This window comes from Mastacembelus armatus, chromosome 6, assembly GCF_900324485.2.
Source record: "Mastacembelus armatus chromosome 6, fMasArm1.2, whole genome shotgun sequence".
NCBI lineage: Eukaryota > Metazoa > Chordata > Actinopteri > Synbranchiformes > Mastacembelidae > Mastacembelus > Mastacembelus armatus.
Window position 1 is genome coordinate 16,498,617 of NC_046638.1, and position 23,319 is coordinate 16,521,935.

The following is a 23,319-nucleotide window of genomic DNA, read 5'->3' on the forward strand; positions in this document are numbered from 1 at the left end:
TCATCTATGGTGTACTTTGATTGTTTCCCAGTGTGCCTGGTTCTTTTTCTAACCACAGTGTCTTTGAATACATGTTTATTTCTGTTGTCTGTGAAATGTCAAATGTCATGAAAAATGCCTTTGACAGTTCCCCAGATCCTTCGCCGACATCCTTAATGTATTTGTTTTCTCACAGCAACAGTCCAACACTGAAAGATGTTGAGTTTAGAAATATATGAAGCAGAGAGGCAAGCAACACTTTTTTAGGGTCTATGTAAATAAGCTACAATAACTAATCATCACTTCACATATATTCACATATAACAGCAGTGTATCCAGAAAAGTCTAGAGCACCATCATTTATGTCTTGTTCGTTCCTGCTCTGCAACAGGAGCTGTTCGTAGATAGGAGCATAATCTGTGTATGTTTGTGTCACCTCTTTGATATTAAAGGTTTTCAGTCAGGCAGGTTGTTTGCCATCACCAGTTGGAGTTAAGTTGCCTTGAGAGGAAAGTGATGCCATGTAGTATGAATGTAAGTGCAGCTTTAGTGGCCATGGTAATCTGCTGGCTCATGCTTTTGTAGCTATTGTGGTTAGATAACAATAAGGTTAAAGAGAAGTGTACCACGGTGGGATTGTGGTGCTGCAAAAAGCAAAGAAAGTGTTTAATCTTAAAGGGTACATAGAATGCAAAACCCAATTTTTAATGTTTTTCTCACATATTTGGATGCTTCCTGTAGCTAGTGATTGTGTGACGACCCTCCCCACTTTGTTTTGTCTGCCTGCCTTGCTCTGCTCTGTTCTCTCTCCCTCTCTGCAGGTTCAGGGCAGGGCTTGCAGGTGAAGTCGACAGTTCGTCTGCCCGCGAGGCTATAAGAGACGGCCCACCTGCTTTGTCTCCCTCTCTCTCTTTCAGCCTTGCTGGCTGGAGGCCTGCTTGCCTTTTGTTTGGTTTGATACCCCTTACACCACACTTTTCACCACATGTCCACTCATCTGTACACTCCAGGCATGACAGATTGTTTTTATACTTTCATACCCGTATTGTTAATTATTTGAGTTTGCTATTTTTGATAAATAAGTTTCTTTTGTTCTGTATTTCTGTGTGTTGCCTCCCTTTTTGTTATCACCCCTGAGCCGGGTGGTAACAAATGGAGGCTCGTGCCACAGTGTTTTGTTTGTTAGGGAGGGTTTCACACAGATTGTGATGATTATTTGGTTTAAGAGTGTATTGTTCTGAGCTATTCTGGGTAAAATGCACCATGTTGTAGGCCTGTAGGCGAAATTGGTTGGTTGCCAGTTGAAGTGGAGCTGTTTAAGTTATTTGGAACTCATCCCTGTGAGGCATAAGCAATAAGGGGAGCACTAATTATTCTCACTGATCCTGTTTTATTATTTTTGTGCAGTGAGTGGTTACAGCTTTGCTCGGGGGCACTTCCATGACTGACAAGGTGGCTTTCAGCAGTGCTGAGGGTTAACCAGGTTACTGGGCTCTGTGTTTAATCTATCCCGCCACAGACCTGCATGAAGACTAGGGTTCAGAGAGTTAGCTGGTTAACTGGTTAGGTAGTTAGTTAGCTAGAGGGAGAAAGTTCCATATTTCAAACAGCTTTATACTCTGATTACTGGCGTTTACATATTTGTCATTTCTGTGGTGTTTTTGGTGCAGCAAAGTAATTAGACTGAGTATTGTTGTTCCTAAAAGCTTAAAATGGCTTTGACTGAAGACTTTGTTAAATGTCCAAATGAAGATTTGCTTGACTATTATAAAAAAGAGCAACTTTTGAAATTGGCTGAGCATTATGGTGTTGACTTTCCAAAAAAGCTAAACAAAGGTGAACTGCTGGCTACATTAACAGCTTATTTGGTGGTGGAATTGTCCTGTCTGTTTCAGTGGAGAAGAAAGACGTATTTGCTGGAGTTAAGGAGTCAGGTTTAGGTGCTGGACTTTCCTTTGAGCAACTGAAAGAGCTGCTTTTTCTTCAACAAAACAACAAATTTATTTTATTTTCACAGAGTGCATTTTAAGAGCTTTACAGATAATTTTTGATCAATTACTGCAAAGCTCCAGTGTCACATGACATATTAACTGGCACCCACTCTGTTCTTTCTGCAGCCAGAGAACCTGATCCTTTCAAAACAGAAGGCAAGTAGCTCTCATCAGCAACAGGTTTGTTTTCAATGTTGTTGGGATCAGATGTCAAGGATTTTAAGAAAAGGAATGGGGTGAACAAAACCTACACTTTTGGCGATTTTCATGCTTTTGTTCTGTTCCTTCTTTTGGAGTGCAGGACAAAGTGATCATATGGCCTGTTTTGTGACAATATAGCATTCACAGTTCTCAAAGGTCAAAGAATTTACACACAACAGGCTGTTTTTAGCAACATCCTAGTTTTCTGATCTGAGTTAGAGGTTTACCTTTCCTCCTGAGACACAGAAGGAACAACCATTTGATGGTCCCAAGACAAATTCATCTACAAGCACTGCAGCTTTTGACAGAATCTATTTTCTGTTCATCTAAATCATAGGTCACTAACAGGCAGACCGCGGTCCGGGTGCGGACCCACAAGCCGCCGCATACGGACCCGGACCTACAGCCAAAACAGAAGATTGTGATTTAAAACCTAACGGGGCGCTTCTATTTCCACCGGCGCTGCTTTTTTAGACTTTACAGTAGTGGAAACGCACAGACCAATTGCATGCGAGTTGAGCCATCCCACGTGATACCACTCAGCCAATCAATTCTGTGCATCCTAGGCGGTAAACATTACGACTCTACAGTGTAAACAGCTCTAGAGGCAAGTTACATATGAAAACAGTGTTGCCAACTTAGCGACTTTGTCGCTATATTTAGCGAGTATTCAGACCCTTCCAGGGACATATTTTTTTTAAAAAAGCGACTAGCGACAAATCTGGCGACTTTTTCTGGTGTTACTGGAGACATTTGGAGACTCTGATGTGTCTGTACTGCACCGTTCTTACACTTCTCAATTTGCCGCAGTAAGACGGCAAATCAGCTGCAGCCGCGGGCCCCTCCCCCGTCCCAAAGCCTTCACAGGCGGCCCAGTCCTCTCGCAGCAGTCCCTCCCTCCCAGCTGCAGTCACAGCAGGAAGTGTTCACGCCTCCGCGTCCCGACTGCAAATGAATCCCGCGTGCGATCATGTATGTGCGTGATCTGTACTGATGCATGACATAATAAAAAAATAAAATAAAAAAGTAAAATGTTCTTTGTCTAAAATAAATCACTGCATTTGACTCAAACAGCCTCAGTCATTTACAGCAAGGCAAATCTATTTATTTCTGAGAACCTATTAACTGCAGGCCGTCATGCTACATTATATGGCACAGTACAAATATTTTGAGTGTCCCTTATTTCTTATAAAGAATCACAATTGTCTCTTACTTTCCATTTCTGAAGTTGGCAAAAGCGTCCATCACAATTACAGCATGTGCCATGGACATTATGCAAATTACGCCATGACGTCATTCAGCGACTTCTAGCGACTTCTAGGACAGCCAATAGCTACTTTCCTTACTGACGAGTTGGCAACACTGCATGAAAAGACAGTACAAAGAAAAAGAAAGAGCGATACATGTAGAAAACAAAGGGAGAGAAACTGTAAAGTGAGACGGAGAAAGAGAGAGAACTTAGTTAATGAGAGAACATTATACATATCTACAGCCATACAGATATGTTCAGTTGTGTGTTACAGGACAATAAATATTGTCAGAAAGTTTTTGAATTGTACTGAATTCATTTGATTTGACAGTCAGGTATTGATTACATGCAGATGTTGATAAAACTACTGGGCTACTTAAATACATATCACACTAACTAGTTAGACATTATGGTCTTCCGGACCTTTGCTTCAAGAAATCTTCTCTAACTGGACCTCTTTAAATTTTAGTTGAATACCCCTGATCTAAACCAACAAAAATCGCTTCTTGAAATCTTTCAGCATCATCAGTTCTTTCAACTGCTCATGTAACGATACTTTGCTCACTGTGTTCCATTTTCAATCAATCTTGGTAAAAGTTGTACCAGTGCATTAAAAGGCATCCAATCATTATCTATACCCGCTTATTGCTTAACCAGGTTCACATGGATCTGCTGGAGCCTATCCCAGCTCTCTCTGGGTGAAAGGCAGGTACAGCCGCTCTGGGTCGGAGTCTGGCTCAAATATTATTGGTTGATCATTGTACACGCCCCAGATGAAGTTCTTAGAAAAAGATACTAGCTCAGGAGCATAAGAAAACTATACAATTATGAAAATAGTAACAAAATTAAATGGCTAGATAATGTTTCAATTAATACAAAAGCTACTTCTCCAGGGAGAGATGGCATTCATAAAACTATGATACACAGTGAGAGAACACATTAGTAATACACTAATGCCGTTAGGGTTATATTTTAGCTCTGTTAATAATGTAAAACAAAGGTGAAATTCCAGGGGCGGGGAGAAGAAGAAGGAGGAAGGGGAGAAGAAGAAGAAGAAGTAGGGGGAGGGGAGAAGAGCCAGAAGAGCCGCGTGTGTCGTAAAGCAACCTCAGCCACCGAGTGGCAGCTGAGTCCAGTGTGAACGGGGACATTAACGATGAACGGGGCTCTGGGCTTCAGAAACTGCGGCTCTGTGCTGATAACAGGAGCCAACCGTGGGCTCGGCTGCAGATGGTCGAAACGCTGGCGAGTGGAGCTTTTCTCCGGGCAAGATTATCGCCACAGCCAGAAACCCCGCGGCCGCGCAGGTAACGTTGGGTCTAAACTAAACCTACGGACAGACAGTTTTTCCTGAAGTGAACCGTCTTGTAGCTGCACCGCCTGTAGTGATTGAAACTCGTTGGGTTAGAGGAACAAGGTGCAGGGTGCAGCAGCAGCACCAGACCATAGCGGACTGTCACCGTTGTTCATTGTTACTCCACATTTATGAAGCAACATTGACACACACTGTGTGTTTCTGACTTACAGAAACTTCAGGAAGTGGCGCAGAAGTATCCAACATCCACATAACCACTTTGGGTAAGCTAGAGCAGCGATCGGTGTGTTTGTAGACTAATAAAGGTCACACAGGCCTGTATGTTAGTGATGTATGGAGCCAGAACAGTGACAGTTTAACTGAAAAATAAAAATAAAAAAAAACTTTAGCATTGAAGCATTTGTGCTGAAAAGAAAAAAAAAAAACATTGAAAGTATGAATACTAAAAATTCGTCTTTTCTTTTAATGCTGAGGTGTTTTTTAATTTTAGTGACAACTTTGGTTTTCAGTTGTCAGTGATTTTTTTTTTTTTTTTTTTTGTCCTAGTTTTCAATTACTGTTTTGTGGTGGAGGCGAGGGCTCTGAGGGGTGGGGCTAAGGGATGTGGTTACTACATAATATATATTGCGTATTAATGACAAGCAACATGGCTCAAGCTTCGCATCTTACTCTACCTTGCTGTAACATGTCAAATACAGCATCTCCTAGTAAGAATGTTATTGTGGAAATCTGAGGTTATTGCCGATGCCTTCCTTGGAATCTAAGCAGTCACTTACAGCAAAGAGGGAAAATGAAAAAGCACCATTCTGATTAGTGAAAATACAAATTTTGAGTAGGAGAAATGCCATATATTAACTAAAGTGTACTTACTAACGGTAGTGTGGTTCCATTAAGTGATAAATGGGCTCACCATCTTGCTCACTACCTAACTTGACCATAGACCAGCATGAATTCAGCTGCAGTTCCCAAACAGCAAGTCTGTTTTTATCCAGTTTTTCTACCACACAGAATTGGGCTGGTATGAAGTTAATGTTAACTTTTAACCAGCATAGTAATGTTTTATTGGCTTTGACAGAGGTTCACTGGAGCAAGTTGACACTAGGATCGACACCCTGAGCATTAACTTTGATGTTGAGGTTGTCACATATTTTGCATTAATACTAGGGCTATCAGTCGATTAAAATATTTAACCATGATTGTCTATAGTTAATCTGTAGTTAATCGCAATTAATCACATATTTTTTTGGTATAAATGTACCATTAAAGCATATTTTCAAGTGTTTACTTTGCTTATCAAGATAGAACGTAGAAATATATGCGCTTTATACAAATCTGTTTATTCTGGTGACACTATACAGAAAGGTTTCCGGAATAATGTGCATCTGTGCATGTTAAAAAATATGCTCAAAGCATAAGCTGTCAACTCAGGCCCATCAAAACAGATGGACATATTAAATTAAATGTAACGGGAAACTCTGACAATGTAGTGTCAGCGTGTTAACAACTGAAAGGTAAAATAGATGATGAACAAACAGACCCCCTGTGCAACAAGCACATTGGTCAAAGTTCATTCACTGGATCTTTAACACTTAAATTATCTCACACTGTAATGTGAACTGTACACGTTCGCTTTCCTCTTCGGTTGTATTCTGCTGAACTAGAAGAAAAAACTACCATAACATACGGTACATGGGGCTGTCCCCAGTATTTCTGTGTCTTTGCACTGAACCAATTACTCAAAAATACAAGCCTATTTAAATTTTCAGAAGACAGGGCATCTTTGACAGGACAGGATACTTAACCATTAACTCCAGCTTAGCTAACTAGATACCTAGCGAAACCCTAGCAATATGTGAACTTTAGCACTTGCTCTATTAGGACAGAGACAGGACAGAGACAGAACTGACCTGTGGTTTAGGAGCTGCAGCTGAGCTCTTAAAGCCATTTACCTGAGGTCTGTGGTAATGAGAGAGCTGAGTAAGAGAGGGCAGAGTATGGAGTCAGATGTCTCTCCCTGCTGTGCAGGTGCTACTGAATATGCAGTAATCATGCTCTTCTTTGCCCTCCCTCAGAGCCTCCATGCCAAACTGCAAATATTTTTTTAGCTCCAATTTTGTTTTAAGTGCCTGTTGTTAGTGTCAGTGCTAAAGTCAGCTGTCACTGTTCTGCCTCCACAGGGTATGTTACTGATGTGAGTTAATTATGTTTCTCTGGTTATTTGATGGATGGTCAGTTATCCATTATGATGTTATCAGACATATATAATCATCTACAAAGAAAAACTTACAATATATACACTGTTTTGTTTACCATGTTTGATACTTCCAATTAGTCTGGAAGCATTGCTTGCTTCATTTATTTATTTTCTCTATATTTTAATGATTTGCATGTTGATGTGTTTCTCTTCCAGATGTAGTGAGCCAGGAGAGCATAGACAAGGCTGTGGAGGCCGTGGCCCAGTTGGTAAAAGAAGATGGTCTCAACTGCTTGATCAACAATGGAGGGGTCAATGTGTTGGCAGACTTTCATACTGTAACTCCAGAGATGATGATTGAAAACTATCGCACCAACACTGTGGCTCCTGTCATGATCACCAAGGTAGAGTTTGTAGTGAGACTTGTTGTTCTTGTTGACTTGGGTGTAGCGGCTCGGCTAGATACAAATAAAGTTTTGCTGAAAAATCCATCCATCATCTATACCCACTTATTCCTAACCAGGGTCACAGGGATCTGCTGGAGTCTATCCCAGCTCTCTTTGGGTGAAAGGCAGGGCTACACCCTGGACAGGTCACCAGTCCATCACAGGGCCACATAGAGACAAACAACCTCACACACTCACACTCACTCCTATGGGCAATTTAGAGTCACCAATCAACCTGACATACATGTTTTTGGACTGTGGGAGGAAACCATAGTACCTGGAGAAAACCCACAATAGAACATGTAAATTCCACACACAAAGTTTCCTGTTGGGTTTTGAAACAGGAGCCAGTCATGCTGTGAGGTAACAGTGCTAACCACTAATCCACCATGCTGCCCTGCTGAGAATCATGATTTATTATTACATAAATCTTGAATTAAAAGTGTGCAGAGGGGGACTACAGAGCAGCACACCCTGACCTAGTAGAAATTCAGACTCTGATCAACACATCATGGCAGATGCTTTGCTGACACATAGGGTACCAGCTGAAGGACAATGTCTGTAACTGTAAGGCCACACAAGCACCTGAGATCTCTTCTGATAATTAAGGACTTTATTTAAAATTTGCTTTGCAGGGTTCAAGTACATTAGTTGAATTTGTTATTAAAGTAATTGTTAGTTGTAGCAGTAATTCACATTAAATATGCCCAGAAACTGCATACTCCAGTTAGGTCCTTCAGTATAAAATCATAATAAAATGTTATTAAAAAAAAAAGATTATACCTATGTGCATTTTAGCATTTGTATTAATGAGTATTGATAAGATGCTGTATGTGCTTAAAGACAACCAGTGTTACATAGTTCATGTCAAATAATAAAATCTTTGTAATATTGAGGAATCTCTGCATTAAAACCCTTGACATGAGAAAAAGTCTGCCAGCAGAGGGCAAAACTAACGTTACAGATACACAGTCAGCTGACTGGGCATGCTTCAGACTTTGTCTGAGCATCAAGATTAAGTAAGAAAATTAAGAAAATGTTTTTTGTCTGTACTTGGACTTACCCTTTTCTTTTAATGTCTGATTATGGTTACTGAAAACCAGTGGTGGGAAGTAATGAAGTACAAATACTTCGTCACTGTACTTTAGATTTGTCAGGGATCTGTACTTTACTTGAATATTTATTTTTCTGCCGACTTTGTACTTTACTCCCTACATGTAAACACAAATATCTACACTTTCCACTCCTTACATTACTCGTTACTTTTTTAACCTCTGTGGATGACGACACTGGATAAAAGACATAACTAACTAGAGAGGGATTCGAGTAAGTGTAGAGGTTATGATAGCGAGAAACTTGCAGTGCGACATGGAGGAAGAAATGGATCCAGGGAGTATTGCTGAATCTGATGATGATGCAGCAGATTCAGAAAAGCAAGACATTCCCCATCTATGATGATTCAAGGTGAATGGGTTTTGTTCCCTGTACCAGCACTGTGCAGGTTGTTAATAAAAGAATTCCCTTTTTTTGTGTGTGTTGAACTTTCGGTTATTCAAAAGATGTATTGTGTATCACTGATGGCAAAAAAACACTTTTATACTTAAGTACATTTCAGACCCTCTACTTTTGTACTTTTACTTGAGTAAAAGGAGTTGAGTCAGTACTTCTACTTTTACAGTCGTTTTCAAACAGTATCTGTACTTCTACACTCACATTGCCACCTCTGCTGAAAACCTGTAAATGATTTCAGTCTCAACTGCTGTGCTTTTTCTTTTCTTTGTTTCTGCCCCTGCCAGGCCTTCCTGCCTCTTTTAAAACCAAGCTGCGTCCAGGGGAGGAGCAGATGGCTCAGCTACAATGGGCATCCACAGGGCAGCTGTTATCAACATATCCTCTATGATGGGCTCGGTGGCACACAGCTGGAAAAATGTTGACAAATACAAATATTACCCCTACAGGGCATCCAAGGTACCCTGGGAAGAAAACTTTGGCTTGATGGGTTCAGGCGGGTAATCAGGGTAGATCTTTGAGGCGTGTAACGTGGGTTAACTACTTTAAATTGCTACAGAAAGGGGTCTCAGATTTGTTTGAATGGGTTGGGCAATGCATGGGTGAATTAATCAATGAAGTCATAACTTCTTATGCAACAGTGGAAGGGTTTTGGAAAAATGTGAGGGAAAATATCATCTAAACCTTTCAGAGTCCATGGTGATCAGCTGTTAGGTTAAACTGTACTGTAGTGGGTTGGGCTTTGCATTACGCTGCGAGGGTAAATTGTTTTTACTTGTTTTCTCAGAGTGCCCTCAACATGATGAGTCGCTGTATGGCTGCAGACCTAAAGCCTGATGGAATTCTTTGTATGGCTATACACCCTGGCTGGGTCCGCACCGACATGGGGGGGTCAGAGGTGAGGAAAGGCCTAGTCTGACTAACTCTGCCACAATCGTTCATAAAAGTGCAAGCTGTGATTAAAGCATATTAAAGTCTGAGGGAAGATGATGCATGTGACTCAAGTTTTGACTTATTTTTCAAATTAATTTGATCTATTGTATCACCTTTACTTTTTGTGAAGTTAAATAGTTCTTTAGACTCCCAAAAGTTTTTTTTCACCTTAAGGGTTTCGACTTAAGTTTTTTTTTTTATACTAATTTCTCACAATTTTAAAACTCACCTAAGTTTTTTTTTTTTTTTTTTTGTCCTCCGTCTCTTTTCAGGGTGATCTGAGTACAGAGGAGAGCATCACTGCCACCTTGTCTGTCATTGGTGGACTTACTGAAAGGATCATGGGTCTTTTCTCAACTATACAGGGGAGGTGCTGCCCTGGTGATCCTGATCATCACAGTAATCAGCAGGATGATTATGAGCCCTGTCAACTTATCCTAAGTGCTATGTAATCAATCAATTGGACCTCATTCTTGTCTCTGTCTGCCAGAGGAAATCTTTAATATTCACCTAGTTATACCTTAACATAGGAGAGCAATATTAAAAAGATTAATCTCAGGAGGTTCAAAGAGCAAAACCTAATGTAAATCCATTGTTACTGATTTTTCTCTGTATTGTCCATGTTTGTGTGATTAGTTGACATTGCTAGTGTGATTACTCTAGATGATTTATTTTAGATGCTCTTACTGTGGAGCTGTGGCTTCAGCATCATTGTTATAAAACAGTAATAAAAGGTGAAATGTCAATGAGCACATCTTGTAGTAGGAGAGTTTGTAGTAGGAAAAACTCCAACACCTCCAAGATAGTGACAACGGTTGAAAAACCCTAACAACAAATGTCATTTGAAGACAGGATTGTGTTTCTGAGACATTTCAGGCAGTTAGAGTTGGGAAGAGTAAAGTGTGTGTTATCAGTTTACAGGCAGCTGTAGCTATAGCTGCTTTGGTTACGTTACATGAAAAGCAGAGCTGATATGTCAAATGTATCTAACTCCATGCAAAGTACAGTTAACAGCTAATGAACTTGTGGAGTTTAACAATTAGTGCAGTTCATGTTGACTGTGGTATATCGCAGAGAAACAGGACAGTTGAGGCAGGATTCAGTGCTTCAGCAGTTGTTCATACAATACCCGTGGACAGACGCATGGTTCAACAGTGCAATGATCTGAGAGAAGTTGCACATTTTGTTTGTAGAAGTCTTCTGACCTGAATATTTGGCAAGCAGGCGTTAGGAGGACGAGAGCTGGATCAGGCCATGGTAAGCTCCCAGAATGTCGTTTAAATCTAAACCAGTTTTCCCAGTAAGCTGTGTGGGACATCATGTGCTGGTGTGTGTATACAGCGAGACAGACAGAGGCAGAGGTAGTTTGCTTAGTGTCAAAAACAAGAGTAACTGTTATATGAATTTCTCCTACATGTCTTTAGTTTTCTGTGAAATTTAAGAGCTCACAGCATGGATTTATAGCACAGAATGACATATGCATTCCTGAAGATAAAGATGAGCAGTTTTACTTACTACAGGTAAATATGCTTGTCAGCTCATAACTGAAGTGGAAACACGAGGTCTGCAGGCTAGTGACAAATTTCTGTGTACCAGTATTTTCAGTAAGGATTTTAGGGTATTTGTAAAACGATCTACAATACCTGAATTGTTTATGCCAAAAAAATTTTTTTTAATATGAATGTATGAATGTAACTGTACTTATGTTATTTTGTAGGCATTTCATTATTTAACATACATTGAACAGAGCAAGTACCATTTCATTAAACCATTTCTGACAGCAGACAAGTGTCTCTGTAGGTACAGTTGGTCCAGTTTTCTTCACCTCAACAATAATCAGACTGTTAAAGTATGTTCAGAAATTTGAAAGAACAAGAACGTTTGACCTGATCCTCTGTAGCTTGCACAGAGTAGGTATCCACTGTGTGTGCATGTCTGTGCTCTGCAATATGCATATAGGTATGTAACTCTGTAAGGAGCTACAGAAAAAAATCTGAATGTTCAACATTTTAAACAGGCCGTAGATTTAGAAATGCACTAGATTTTTCACTGAATTAACAAAATGATATTTTACAAAGTTTTTTTTTTGTCTTCTTGAAAATGGTTGGCACTAATCAACAGCCACCAGTGCCTAATCTTCTCAGCAGGCCTTAAAGCACAGGCATTACTTAATGACTCTATTCCACCCGTGCACTTTAACAGGCCTCAGTCATCCTTTAGTTTTATCCTACACTTGTAGGATTTGTCAAAATGTCTTCTGTGAAAAAGTCCACAACAATGTACTGTGTTTGTATTTGGCAGTCATCTATGGTGTACTTTGATTGTTTCCCAGTGTGCCTGGTTCTTTTTCTAACCACAGTGTCTTTGAATACATGTTTATTTCTGTTGTCTGTGAAATGTCAAATGTCATGAAAAATGCCTTTGACAGTTCCCCAGATCCTTCGCCGACATCCTTAATGTATTTGTTTTCTCACAGCAACAGTCCAACACTGAAAGATGTTGAGTTTAGAAATATATGAAGCAGAGAGGCAAGCAACACTTTTTTAGGGTCTATGTAAATAAGCTACAATAACTAATCATCACTTCACATATATTCACATATAACAGCAGTGTATCCAGAAAAGTCTAGAGCACCATCATTTATGTCTTGTTCGTTCCTGCTCTGCAACAGGAGCTGTTCGTAGATAGGAGCATAATCTGTGTATGTTTGTGTCACCCTCTTTGATATTAAAGGTTTTCAGTCAGGCAGGTTGTTTGCCATCACCAGTTGGAGTTAAGTTGCCTTGAGAGGAAAGTGATGCCATGTAGTATGAATGTAAGTGCAGCTTTAGTGGCCATGGTAATCTGCTGGCTCATGCTTTTGTAGCTATTGTGGTTAGATAACAATAAGGTTAAAGAGAAGTGTACCACGGTGGGATTGTGGTGCTGCAAAAAGCAAAGAAAGTGTTTAATCTTAAAGGGTACATAGAATGCAAAACCCAATTTTTAATGTTTTTCTCACATATTTGGATGCTTCCTGTAGCTAGTGATTGTGTGACGACCCTCCCCACTTTGTTTTGTCTGCCTGCCTTGCTCTGCTCTGTTCTCTCTCCCTCTCTGCAGGTTCAGGGCAGGGCTTGCAGGTGAAGTCGACAGTTCGTCTGCCCGCGAGGCTATAAGAGACGGCCCACCTGCTTTGTCTCCCTCTCTCTCTTTCAGCCTTGCTGGCTGGAGGCCTGCTTGCCTTTTGTTTGGTTTGATACCCCTTACACCACACTTTTCACCACATGTCCACTCATCTGTACACTCCAGGCATGACAGATTGTTTTTATACTTTCATACCCGTATTGTTAATTATTTGAGTTTGCTATTTTTGATAAATAAGTTTCTTTTGTTCTGTATTTCTGTGTGTTGCCTCCCTTTTTGTTATCACCCCTGAGCCGGGTGGTAACAAATGGAGGCTCGTGCCACAGTGTTTTGTTTGTTAGGGAGGGTTTCACACAGATTGTGATGATTATTTGGTTTAAGAGTGTATTGTTCTGAGCTATTCTGGGTAAAATGCACCATGTTGTAGGCCTGTAGGCGAAATTGGTTGGTTGCCAGTTGAAGTGGAGCTGTTTAAGTTATTTGGAACTCATCCCTGTGAGGCATAAGCAATAAGGGGAGCACTAATTATTCTCACTGATCCTGTTTTATTATTTTTGTGCAGTGAGTGGTTACAGCTTTGCTCGGGGGCACTTCCATGACTGACAAGGTGGCTTTCAGCAGTGCTGAGGGTTAACCAGGTTACTGGGCTCTGTGTTTAATCTATCCCGCCACAGACCTGCATGAAGACTAGGGTTCAGAGAGTTAGCTGGTTAACTGGTTAGGTAGTTAGTTAGCTAGAGGGAGAAAGTTCCATATTTCAAACAGCTTTATACTCTGATTACTGGCGTTTACATATTTGTCATTTCTGTGGTGTTTTTGGTGCAGCAAAGTAATTAGACTGAGTATTGTTGTTCCTAAAAGCTTAAAATGGCTTTGACTGAAGACTTTGTTAAATGTCCAAATGAAGATTTGCTTGACTATTATAAAAAAGAGCAACTTTTGAAATTGGCTGAGCATTATGGTGTTGACTTTCCAAAAAGCTAAACAAAGGTGAACTGCTGGCTACATTAACAGCTTATTTGGTGGTGGAATTGTCCTGTCTGTTTCAGTGGAGAAGAAAGACGTATTTGCTGGAGTTAAGGAGTCAGGTTTAGGTGCTGGACTTTCCTTTGAGCAACTGAAAGAGCTGCTTTTTCTTCAACAAAACAACAAATTTATTTTATTTTCACAGAGTGCATTTTAAGAGCTTTACAGATAATTTTTGATCAATTACTGCAAAGCTCCAGTGTCACATGACATATTAACTGGCACCCACTCTGTTCTTTCTGCAGCCAGAGAACCTGATCCTTTCAAAACAGAAGGCAAGTAGCTCTCATCAGCAACAGGTTTGTTTTCAATGTTGTTGGGATCAGATGTCAAGGATTTTAAGAAAAGGAATGGGGTGAACAAAACCTACACTTTTGGCGATTTTCATGCTTTTGTTCTGTTCCTTCTTTTGGAGTGCAGGACAAAGTGATCATATGGCCTGTTTTGTGACAATATAGCATTCACAGTTCTCAAAGGTCAAAGAATTTACACACAACAGGCTGTTTTTAGCAACATCCTAGTTTTCTGATCTGAGTTAGAGGTTTACCTTTCCTCCTGAGACACAGAAGGAACAACCATTTGATGGTCCCAAGACAAATTCATCTACAAGCACTGCAGCTTTTGACAGAATCTATTTTCTGTTCATCTAAATCATAGGTCACTAACAGGCAGACCGCGGTCCGGGTGCGGACCCACAAGCCGCCGCATACGGACCCGGACCTACAGCCAAAACAGAAGATTGTGATTTAAAACCTAACGGGGCGCTTCTATTTCCACCGGCGCTGCTTTTTTAGACTTTACAGTAGTGGAAACGCACAGACCAATTGCATGCGAGTTGAGCCATCCCACGTGATACCACTCAGCCAATCAATTCTGTGCATCCTAGGCGGTAAACATTACGACTCTACAGTGTAAACAGCTCTAGAGGCAAGTTACATATGAAAACAGTGTTGCCAACTTAGCGACTTTGTCGCTATATTTAGCGAGTATTCAGACCCTTCCAGGGACATATTTTTTTTAAAAAAGCGACTAGCGACAAATCTGGCGACTTTTTCTGGTGTTACTGGAGACATTTGGAGACTCTGATGTGTCTGTACTGCACCGTTCTTACACTTCTCAATTTGCCGCAGTAAGACGGCAAATCAGCTGCAGCCGCGGGCCCCTCCCCCGTCCCAAAGCCTTCACAGGCGGCCCAGTCCTCTCGCAGCAGTCCCTCCCTCCCAGCTGCAGTCACAGCAGGAAGTGTTCACGCCTCCGCGTCCCGACTGCAAATGAATCCCGCGTGCGATCATGTATGTGCGTGATCTGTACTGATGCATGACATAATAAAAAAATAAAATAAAAAAGTAAAATGTTCTTTGTCTAAAATAAATCACTGCATTTGACTCAAACAGCCTCAGTCATTTACAGCAAGGCAAATCTATTATTTCTGAGAACCTATTAACTGCAGGCCGTCATGCTACATTATATGGCACAGTACAAATATTTTGAGTGTCCCTTATTTCTTATAAAGAATCACAATTGTCTCTTACTTTCCATTTCTGAAGTTGGCAAAAGCGTCCATCACAATTACAGCATGTGCCATGGACATTATGCAAATTACGCCATGACGTCATTCAGCGACTTCTAGCGACTTCTAGGACAGCCAATAGCTACTTTCCTTACTGACGAGTTGGCAACACTGCATGAAAAGACAGTACAAAGAAAAAGAAAGAGCGATACATGTAGAAAACAAAGGGAGAGAAACTGTAAAGTGAGACGGAGAAAGAGAGAGAACTTAGTTAATGAGAGAACATTATACATATCTACAGCCATACAGATATGTTCAGTTGTGTGTTACAGGACAATAAATATTGTCAGAAAGTTTTTGAATTGTACTGAATTCATTTGATTTGACAGTCAGGTATTGATTACATGCAGATGTTGATAAAACTACTGGGCTACTTAAATACATATCACACTAACTAGTTAGACATTATGGTCTTCCGGACCTTTGCTTCAAGAAATCTTCTCTAACTGGACCTCTTTAAATTTTAGTTGAATACCCCTGATCTAAACCAACAAAAATCGCTTCTTGAAATCTTTCAGCATCATCAGTTCTTTCAACTGCTCATGTAACGATACTTTGCTCACTGTGTTCCATTTTCAATCAATCTTGGTAAAAGTTGTACCAGTGCATTAAAAGGCATCCAATCATTATCTATACCCGCTTATTGCTTAACCAGGTTCACATGGATCTGCTGGAGCCTATCCCAGCTCTCTCTGGGTGAAAGGCAGGTACAGCCGCTCTGGGTCGGAGTCTGGCTCAAATATTATTGGTTGATCATTGTACACGCCCCAGATGAAGTTCTTAGAAAAAGATACTAGCTCAGGAGCATAAGAAAACTATACAATTATGAAAATAGTAACAAAATTAAATGGCTAGATAATGTTTCAATTAATACAAAAGCTACTTCTCCAGGGAGAGATGGCATTCATAAAACTATGATACACAGTGAGAGAACACATTAGTAATACACTAATGCCGTTAGGGTTATATTTTAGCTCTGTTAATAATGTAAAACAAAGGTGAAATTCCAGGGGCGGGGGAGAAGAAGAAGGAGGAAGGGGAGAAGAAGAAGAAGAAGTAGGGGGGAGGGGGAGAAGAGCCAGAAGAGCCGCGTGTGTCGTAAAGCAACCTCAGCCACCGAGTGGCAGCTGAGTCCAGTGTGAACGGGGACATTAACGATGAACGGGGCTCTGGGCTTCAGAAACTGCGGCTCTGTGCTGATAACAGGAGCCAACCGTGGGCTCGGGCTGCAGATGGTCGAAACGCTGGCGAGTGGAGCTTTTTCTCCGGGCAAGATTATCGCCACAGCCAGAAACCCCGCGGCCGCGCAGGTAACGTTGGGTCTAAACTAAACCTACGGACAGACAGTTTTTTCCTGAAGTGAACCGTCTTGTAGCTGCACCGCCTGTAGTGATTGAAACTCGTTGGTTTAGAGGAACAAGGTGCAGGGTGCAGCAGCAGCACCAGACCATAGCGGACTGTCACCGTTGTTCATTGTTACTCCACATTTATGAAGCAACATTGACACACACTGTGTGTTTCTGACTTACAGAAACTTCAGGAAGTGGCGCAGAAGTATCCCAACATCCACATAACCACTTTGGGTAAGATAGAGCAGCGATCGGTGTGTTTGTAGACTAATAAAGGTCACACAGGCCTGTATGTTAGTGATGTATGGAGCCAGAACAGTGACAGTTTAACTGAAAAATAAAAATAAAAAAAAACTTTAGCATTGAAGCATTTGTGCTGAAAAGAAAAAAAAAAACATTGAAAAGTATGAATACTAAAAATTCGTCTTTTCTTTTAATGCTGAGGTGTTTTTTAATTTTAGTGACAACTTTGGTTTTCAGTTGTCAGTGATTTTTTTTTTTTTTTTTTTTGTCCTAGTTTTCAATTACTGTTTTGTGGTGGAGGCGAGGGCTCTGAGGGGTGGGGCTAAGGGATGTGGTTACTACATAATATATATTGCGTATTAATGAACAAGCAACATGGCTCAAGCTTCGCATCTTACTCTACCTTGCTGTAAACATTGTCAAATACAGCATCTCCTAGTAAGAATGTTATTGTGGAAATCTGAGGTTATGCCGATGCCTTCCTTGGAATCTAAGCAGTCACTTACATGCAAAGAGGGAAAATGAAAAGCACCATTCTGATTAGTGAAAATACAAATTTGAGTAGGAGAAATGCCATTATATTAACTAAAGTGTACTTACTAACGGTAGTGTGGTTCCATTAAGTGATAAATGGGCTCACCATCTTGCTCACTACCTAACTTGACCATAGACCAGCATGAATTCAGCTGCAGTTCCCAAACAGCAAGTCTGTTTTTATCCAGTTTTTTCTACCACACAGAATTGGGCTGGTATGAAGTTAATGTTAACTTTTAACCAGCATAGTAATGTTTTATTGGCTTTGACAGAGGTTCACTGGAGCAAGTTGACACTAGGATCGACACCCTGAGCATTAACTTTGATGTTGAGGTTGTCACATATTTTGCATTAATACTAGGGCTATCAGTCGATTTAAAATATTTAACCATGATTGTCTATAGTTAATCTGTAGTTAATCGCAAATTAATCACATATTTTTTTGGTATAAATGTACCATTAAAAGCATATTTTCAAGTGTTTACTTTGCTTATCAAGATAAGAACGTAGAAATATATGCTGCTTTATACAAATCTGTTTATTCTGGTGACACTATACAGAAAGGTTTCCGGAATAATGTTGCATCTGTGCATGTTAAAAAATATGCTCAAAGCATAAGCTGTCAAACTCAGGCCCATCAAACAGATGGACATATTAAATTAAATGTAACGGGAAACTCTGACAATGTAGTGTCAGCGTTTACAACTGAAAGGTAAAATAGATGATGAACAAACAGACCCACTGTGCAACAAGCACATTGGTCAAAGTTCATTCACTGGATCTTTAACACTTAAATTATCTCACACTGTAATTGTGAACTGTAACGTTCGCTTTCCTCTTCGGTTGTATTCTGCTGAACTAGAAGAAAAAACTACCATAACATACGGTACATGGGCTGTCCCCAGTATTTCTGTGTCTTTGCACTGAACCAATTACTCAAAAATACAAGCCTATTTAAATTTTCAGAAGACAGGGCATCTTTGACAGGACAGGATACTTAACCATTAACTCCAGCTTAGCTAACTAGATACCTAGCGAAACCCTAGCAATATGTGAACTTTAGCACTTGCTCTATTAGGACAGAGACAGGACAGAGACAGACTGACCTGTGGTTTAGGAGCTGCAGCTGAGCTCTTAAAGCCATTTACCTGAGGTCTGTGGTAATGAGAGAGCTGAGTAAGAGAGGGCAGAGTATGGAGTCAGATGTCTCTCCCTGCTGTGCAGGTGCTACTGAATATGCAGTAATCATGCTCTTCTTTGCCCTGCCCCTCAGAGCCTCCATGCCAAAACTGCAAATATTTTTTTAGCTCCAATTTTGTTTTAAGTGCCTGTTGTTAGTGTCAGTGCTAAAGTTCAGCTGTCACTGTTCTGCCTCCACAGGTATGTTACTGATGTGAGTTAATTATGTTTCTCTGGTTATTTGATGGATGGTCAGTTATCCATTATTGATGTTATTCAGACATATATAATCATCTACAAAGAAAAACTTACAATATATACACTGTTTTGTTTACCATGTTTGATACTTCCAATTAGTCTGGAAGCATTGCTTGCTTCATTTATTTATTTTCTCTATATTTTAATGATTTGCATGTTGATGTGTTTCTCTTCCAGATGTAGTGAGCCAGGAGAGCATAGACAAGGCTGTGGAGGCCGTGGCCCAGTTGGTAAAAGAAGATGGTCTCAACTGCTTGATCAACAATGGAGGGGTCAATGTGTTGGCAGACTTTCATACTGTAACTCCAGAGATGATGATTGAAAACTATCGCACCAACACTGTGGCTCCTGTCATGATCACCAAGGTAGAGTTTGTAGTGAGACTTTGTTGTTCTTGTTGACTTGGGTGTAGCGGCTCGGCTAGATACAAAGAAAGTTTTGCTGAAAAATCCATCCATCATCTATACCCACTTATTCCTAACCAGGGTCACAGGGATCTGCTGGAGTCTATCCCAGCTCTCTTTGGGTGAAAGGCAGGGCTACACCCTGGACAGGTCACCAGTCCATCACAGGGCCACATAGAGACAAACAACCTCACACACTCACACTCACTCCTATGGGCAATTTAGAGTCACCAATCAACCTGACATACATGTTTTTGGACTGTGGGAGGAAACCAGAGTACCTGGAGAAAACCCACAATGAGAACATGTAAATTCCACACACAAAGTTTCCTGTTGGGTTTTGAAACAGGAGCCAGTCATGCTGTGAGGTAACAGTGCTAACCACTAATCCACCATGCTGCCCTGCTGAGAAATCATGATTTATTATTACATAAATCTTGAATTAAAAGTGTGCAGAGGGGGACTACAGAGCAGCACCCTGACCTAGTAGAAATTCAGACTCTGATCAAACACATCATGGCAGATGCTTGCTGACACATAGGGTACCAGCTGAAGGACAATGTCTGTAACTGTAAGGCCACACAGCACCTGAGATCTCTTCTGATAATTAAGGACTTTATTTAAAATTTTGCTTTGCAGGGTTCAAGTACATTAGTTGAATTTGTTATTAAAGTAATTGTTAGTTGTAGCAGTAATTCACATTAAATATGCCCAGAAACTGCATATCCAGTTTAGGTCTTCAGTATAAAATCATAATAAAATGTTATTTAAAAAAAAAAGATTATACCTATGTGCCTTTTAGCATTTGTATTAATGAGTATTGATAAGATGCTGTATGTGCTTAAAGACAACCAGTGTTACATAGTTCATGTCAAATAATAAAATCTTTGTAATATTGAGGAATCTCTGCATTAAAACCCTTGACATGAGAAAAGTCTGCCAGCAGAGGGCAACACTAACGTTACAGATACACAGTCAGCTGACTGGGCATGCTTCAGACTTTGTCTGAGCATCAAGATTAAGTAAGAAAATTAAGAAAATGTTTTTGTCTGTACTTGGACTTACCCTTTTCTTTTTAATGTACTGATTATGGTTACTGAAAACCAGTGGTGGGAAGTAATGAAGTACAAATACTTCGTCACTGTACTTTAGATTTTTCAGGTATCTGTACTTTACTTGAATATTTATTTTTCTGCCGACTTTTTACTTTTACTCCCTACATTTAAACACAAATATCTACACTTTCCACTCCTTACATTACTCGTTACTTTTTTAACCTCTGTGGATGACGACACTGGATAAAAGACATAACTAACTAGAGAGGGATTCGAGTAAGTGTAGAGGTTATGATAGCGAGAAAACTTGCAGTGCGACATGGAGGAAGAAATGGATCCAGGGAGTATTGCTGAATCTGATGATGATGCAGCAGATTCAGAAAAGCAAGACATTCCCCATCTATGAATGATTCAAGGTGAATGGGTTTTGTTCCCTGTACCAGCACTGTGCAGGTTGTTAATAAAAGAATTTCCCTTTTTTTGTGTGTGTTGAACTTTCGGTTATCAAAAGATGTATTGTGTATCACTGATGGCAAAAAACACTTTTTTACTTAAGTACATTTCAGACCCTCTACTTTTGTACTTTTACTTGAGTAAAAGAGTTGAGTCAGTACTTCTACTTTTACCAGTCGTTTTTCAAACAAGTATCTGTACTTCTACACTCACATTGCCACCTCTGCTGAAAACCTGTAAATGATTTCAGTCTCAACTGCTGTGCTTTTTCTTTTCTTTGTTTCTGCCCCTGCCAGGCCTTCCTGCCTCTTTTAAAACAAGCTGCGTCCAGGGGAGGAGCAGATGGCTCAGCTACAATGGGCATCCACAGGGCAGCTGTTATCAACATATCCTCTATGATGGGCTCGGTGGCACACAGCTGGAAAAATGTTGACAAATACAAATATTACCCCTACAGGGCATCCAAGGTACCCTGGGAAGAAAACTTTGGCTTGATGGGTTCAGGCGGGTAATCAGGGTAGATCTTTGAGGCGTGTAACGTGGGTTAACTACTTTAAATTGCTACAGAAAGGGGTCTCAGATTTGTTTGAATGGGTTGGGCAATGCATGTGTGAATTAATCAATGAAGTCATAACTTCTTATGCAACAGTGGAAGGGTTTTGGAAAAATGTGAGGGAAAATATCATCTAAACCTTTCAGAGTCCATGGTGATCAGCTGTTAGGTTAAACTGTACTGTAGTGGGTTGGGCTTTGCATTACGCTGCGAGGTAAATTGTTTTTACTTGTTTTCTCAGAGTGCCCTCAACATGATGAGTCGCTGTATGGCTGCAGACCTAAAGCCTGATGGAATTCTTTGTATGGCTATACACCCTGGCTGGGTCCGCACCGACATGGGGGGGTCAGAGGTGAGGAAAGGCCTAGTCTGACTAACTCTGCCACAATCGTTCATAAAAGTGCAAGCTGTGATTAAAGCATATTAAAGTCTGAGGGAAGATGATGCATGTGACTCAAGTTTTGACTTATTTTTCAAATTAATTTGATCTATTGTATCACCTTTACTTTTTGTGAAGTTAAATAGTTCTTTAGACTCCCAAAAAGTTTTTTTTCACCTTAAGGGTTTCGACTTAAGTTTTTTTTTATACTAATTTCTCACAATTTTAAAACTCACCTAAGTTTTTTTTTTTTTTTTTTTTTGTCCTCCGTCTCTTTTCAGGGTGATCTGAGTACAGAGGAGAGCATCACTGCCACCTTGTCTGTCATTGGTGGACTTACTGAAAAGGATCATGGGTCTTTTCTCAACTATACAGGGGAGGTGCTGCCCTGGTGATCCTGATCATCACAGTAATCAGCAGGATGATTATGAGCCCTGTCAACTTATCCTAAGTGCTATGTAATCAATCAATTGGACCTCATTCTTGTCTCTGTCTGCCAGAGGAAATCTTTAATATTTCACCTAGTTATACCTTAACATAGGAGAGCAATATTAAAAAGATTAATCTCAGGAGGTTCAAAGAGCAAAACCTAATGTAAATCCATTGTTACTGATTTTTCTTCTGTATTGTCCATGTTTGTGTGATTAGTTGACATTGCTAGTGTGATTACTCTAGATGATTTATTTTAGATGCTCTTACTGTGGAGCTGTGGCTTCAGCATCATTGTTATAAAACAGTAATAAAAGGTGAAATGTCAATGAGCACATCTTGTAGTAGGAGAGTTTGTAGTAGGAAAAACTCCAACACCTCCAAGATAGTGACAACGGTGAAAAACCCTAACAACAAATGTCATTTGAAGACATGATTGTGTTTCTGAGACATTTCAGGCAGTTAGAGTTGGGAAGAGTAAAGTGTGTGTTATCAGTTTACAGCAGCTGTAGCTATAGCTGCTTTGGTTACGTTACATGAAAAGCAGAGCTGATATGTCAAATGTATCTAACCTCCATGCAAAGTACAGTTAACAGCTAATGAACTTGTGGAGTTTAACAATTAGTGCAGTTCATGTTGACTGTGGTATATCGCAGAGAAACAGGACAGTTGAGGCAGGATTCAGTGCTTCAGCAGTTGTTCATACAATACCCGTGGACAGACGCATGGTTCAACAGTGCAATGATCTGAGAGAAGTTGCACATTTTGTTTGTAGAAGTCTTCTGACCTGAATATTTGGCAAGCAGGCGTTAGGAGGACGAGAGCTGGATCAGGCCATGGTAAGCTCCCAGAATGTCGTTTAAATCTAAACCAGTTTTCCCAGTAAGCTGTGTGGGACATCATGTGCTGGGTGTGTGTATACAGCGAGACAGACAAGAGGCAGA

General features: G+C 40.3%; 1 protein-coding gene and 1 pseudogene across 1 annotated transcript; both read left to right on the top strand.

The window, feature by feature from the left end:
* Positions 1–4,576: 4,576 nt before the first annotated feature.
* LOC113132831 (C-factor-like) lies at positions 4,577–10,319 on the top strand (annotated as a pseudogene).
* Positions 10,320–16,606: 6,287 nt separating this feature from the next.
* LOC113132424 (C-factor-like) lies at positions 16,607–22,710 on the top strand. Its single transcript, XM_026310455.1, has 6 exons — positions 16,607–16,849; positions 17,071–17,122; positions 19,280–19,467; positions 21,311–21,481; positions 21,809–21,919; positions 22,228–22,710. The coding sequence occupies exons 1-6, from the start codon at positions 16,697–16,699 to the stop codon at positions 22,339–22,341; spliced, it is 789 nt and encodes a 262-aa protein (XP_026166240.1). The 5' UTR covers positions 16,607–16,696; the 3' UTR covers positions 22,342–22,710.
* Positions 22,711–23,319: the final 609 nt, after the last annotated feature.

Excerpts from the sequence above, each read along its gene's own strand:
- LOC113132424 (XM_026310455.1), top strand. The coding sequence starts at position 16,697 with ATGAACGGGGCTCTGGGCTTCAGAAACTGCGGCTCTGTGCTGATAACA. Across the intron at positions 21,482-21,808 it reads ACCCCTACAGGGCATCCAAG|AGTGCCCTCAACATGATGAG; the intron begins GTACCCTGGGAA and ends TTGTTTTCTCAG. Across the intron at positions 21,920-22,227 it reads CCGACATGGGGGGGTCAGAG|GGTGATCTGAGTACAGAGGA; the intron begins GTGAGGAAAGGC and ends GTCTCTTTTCAG.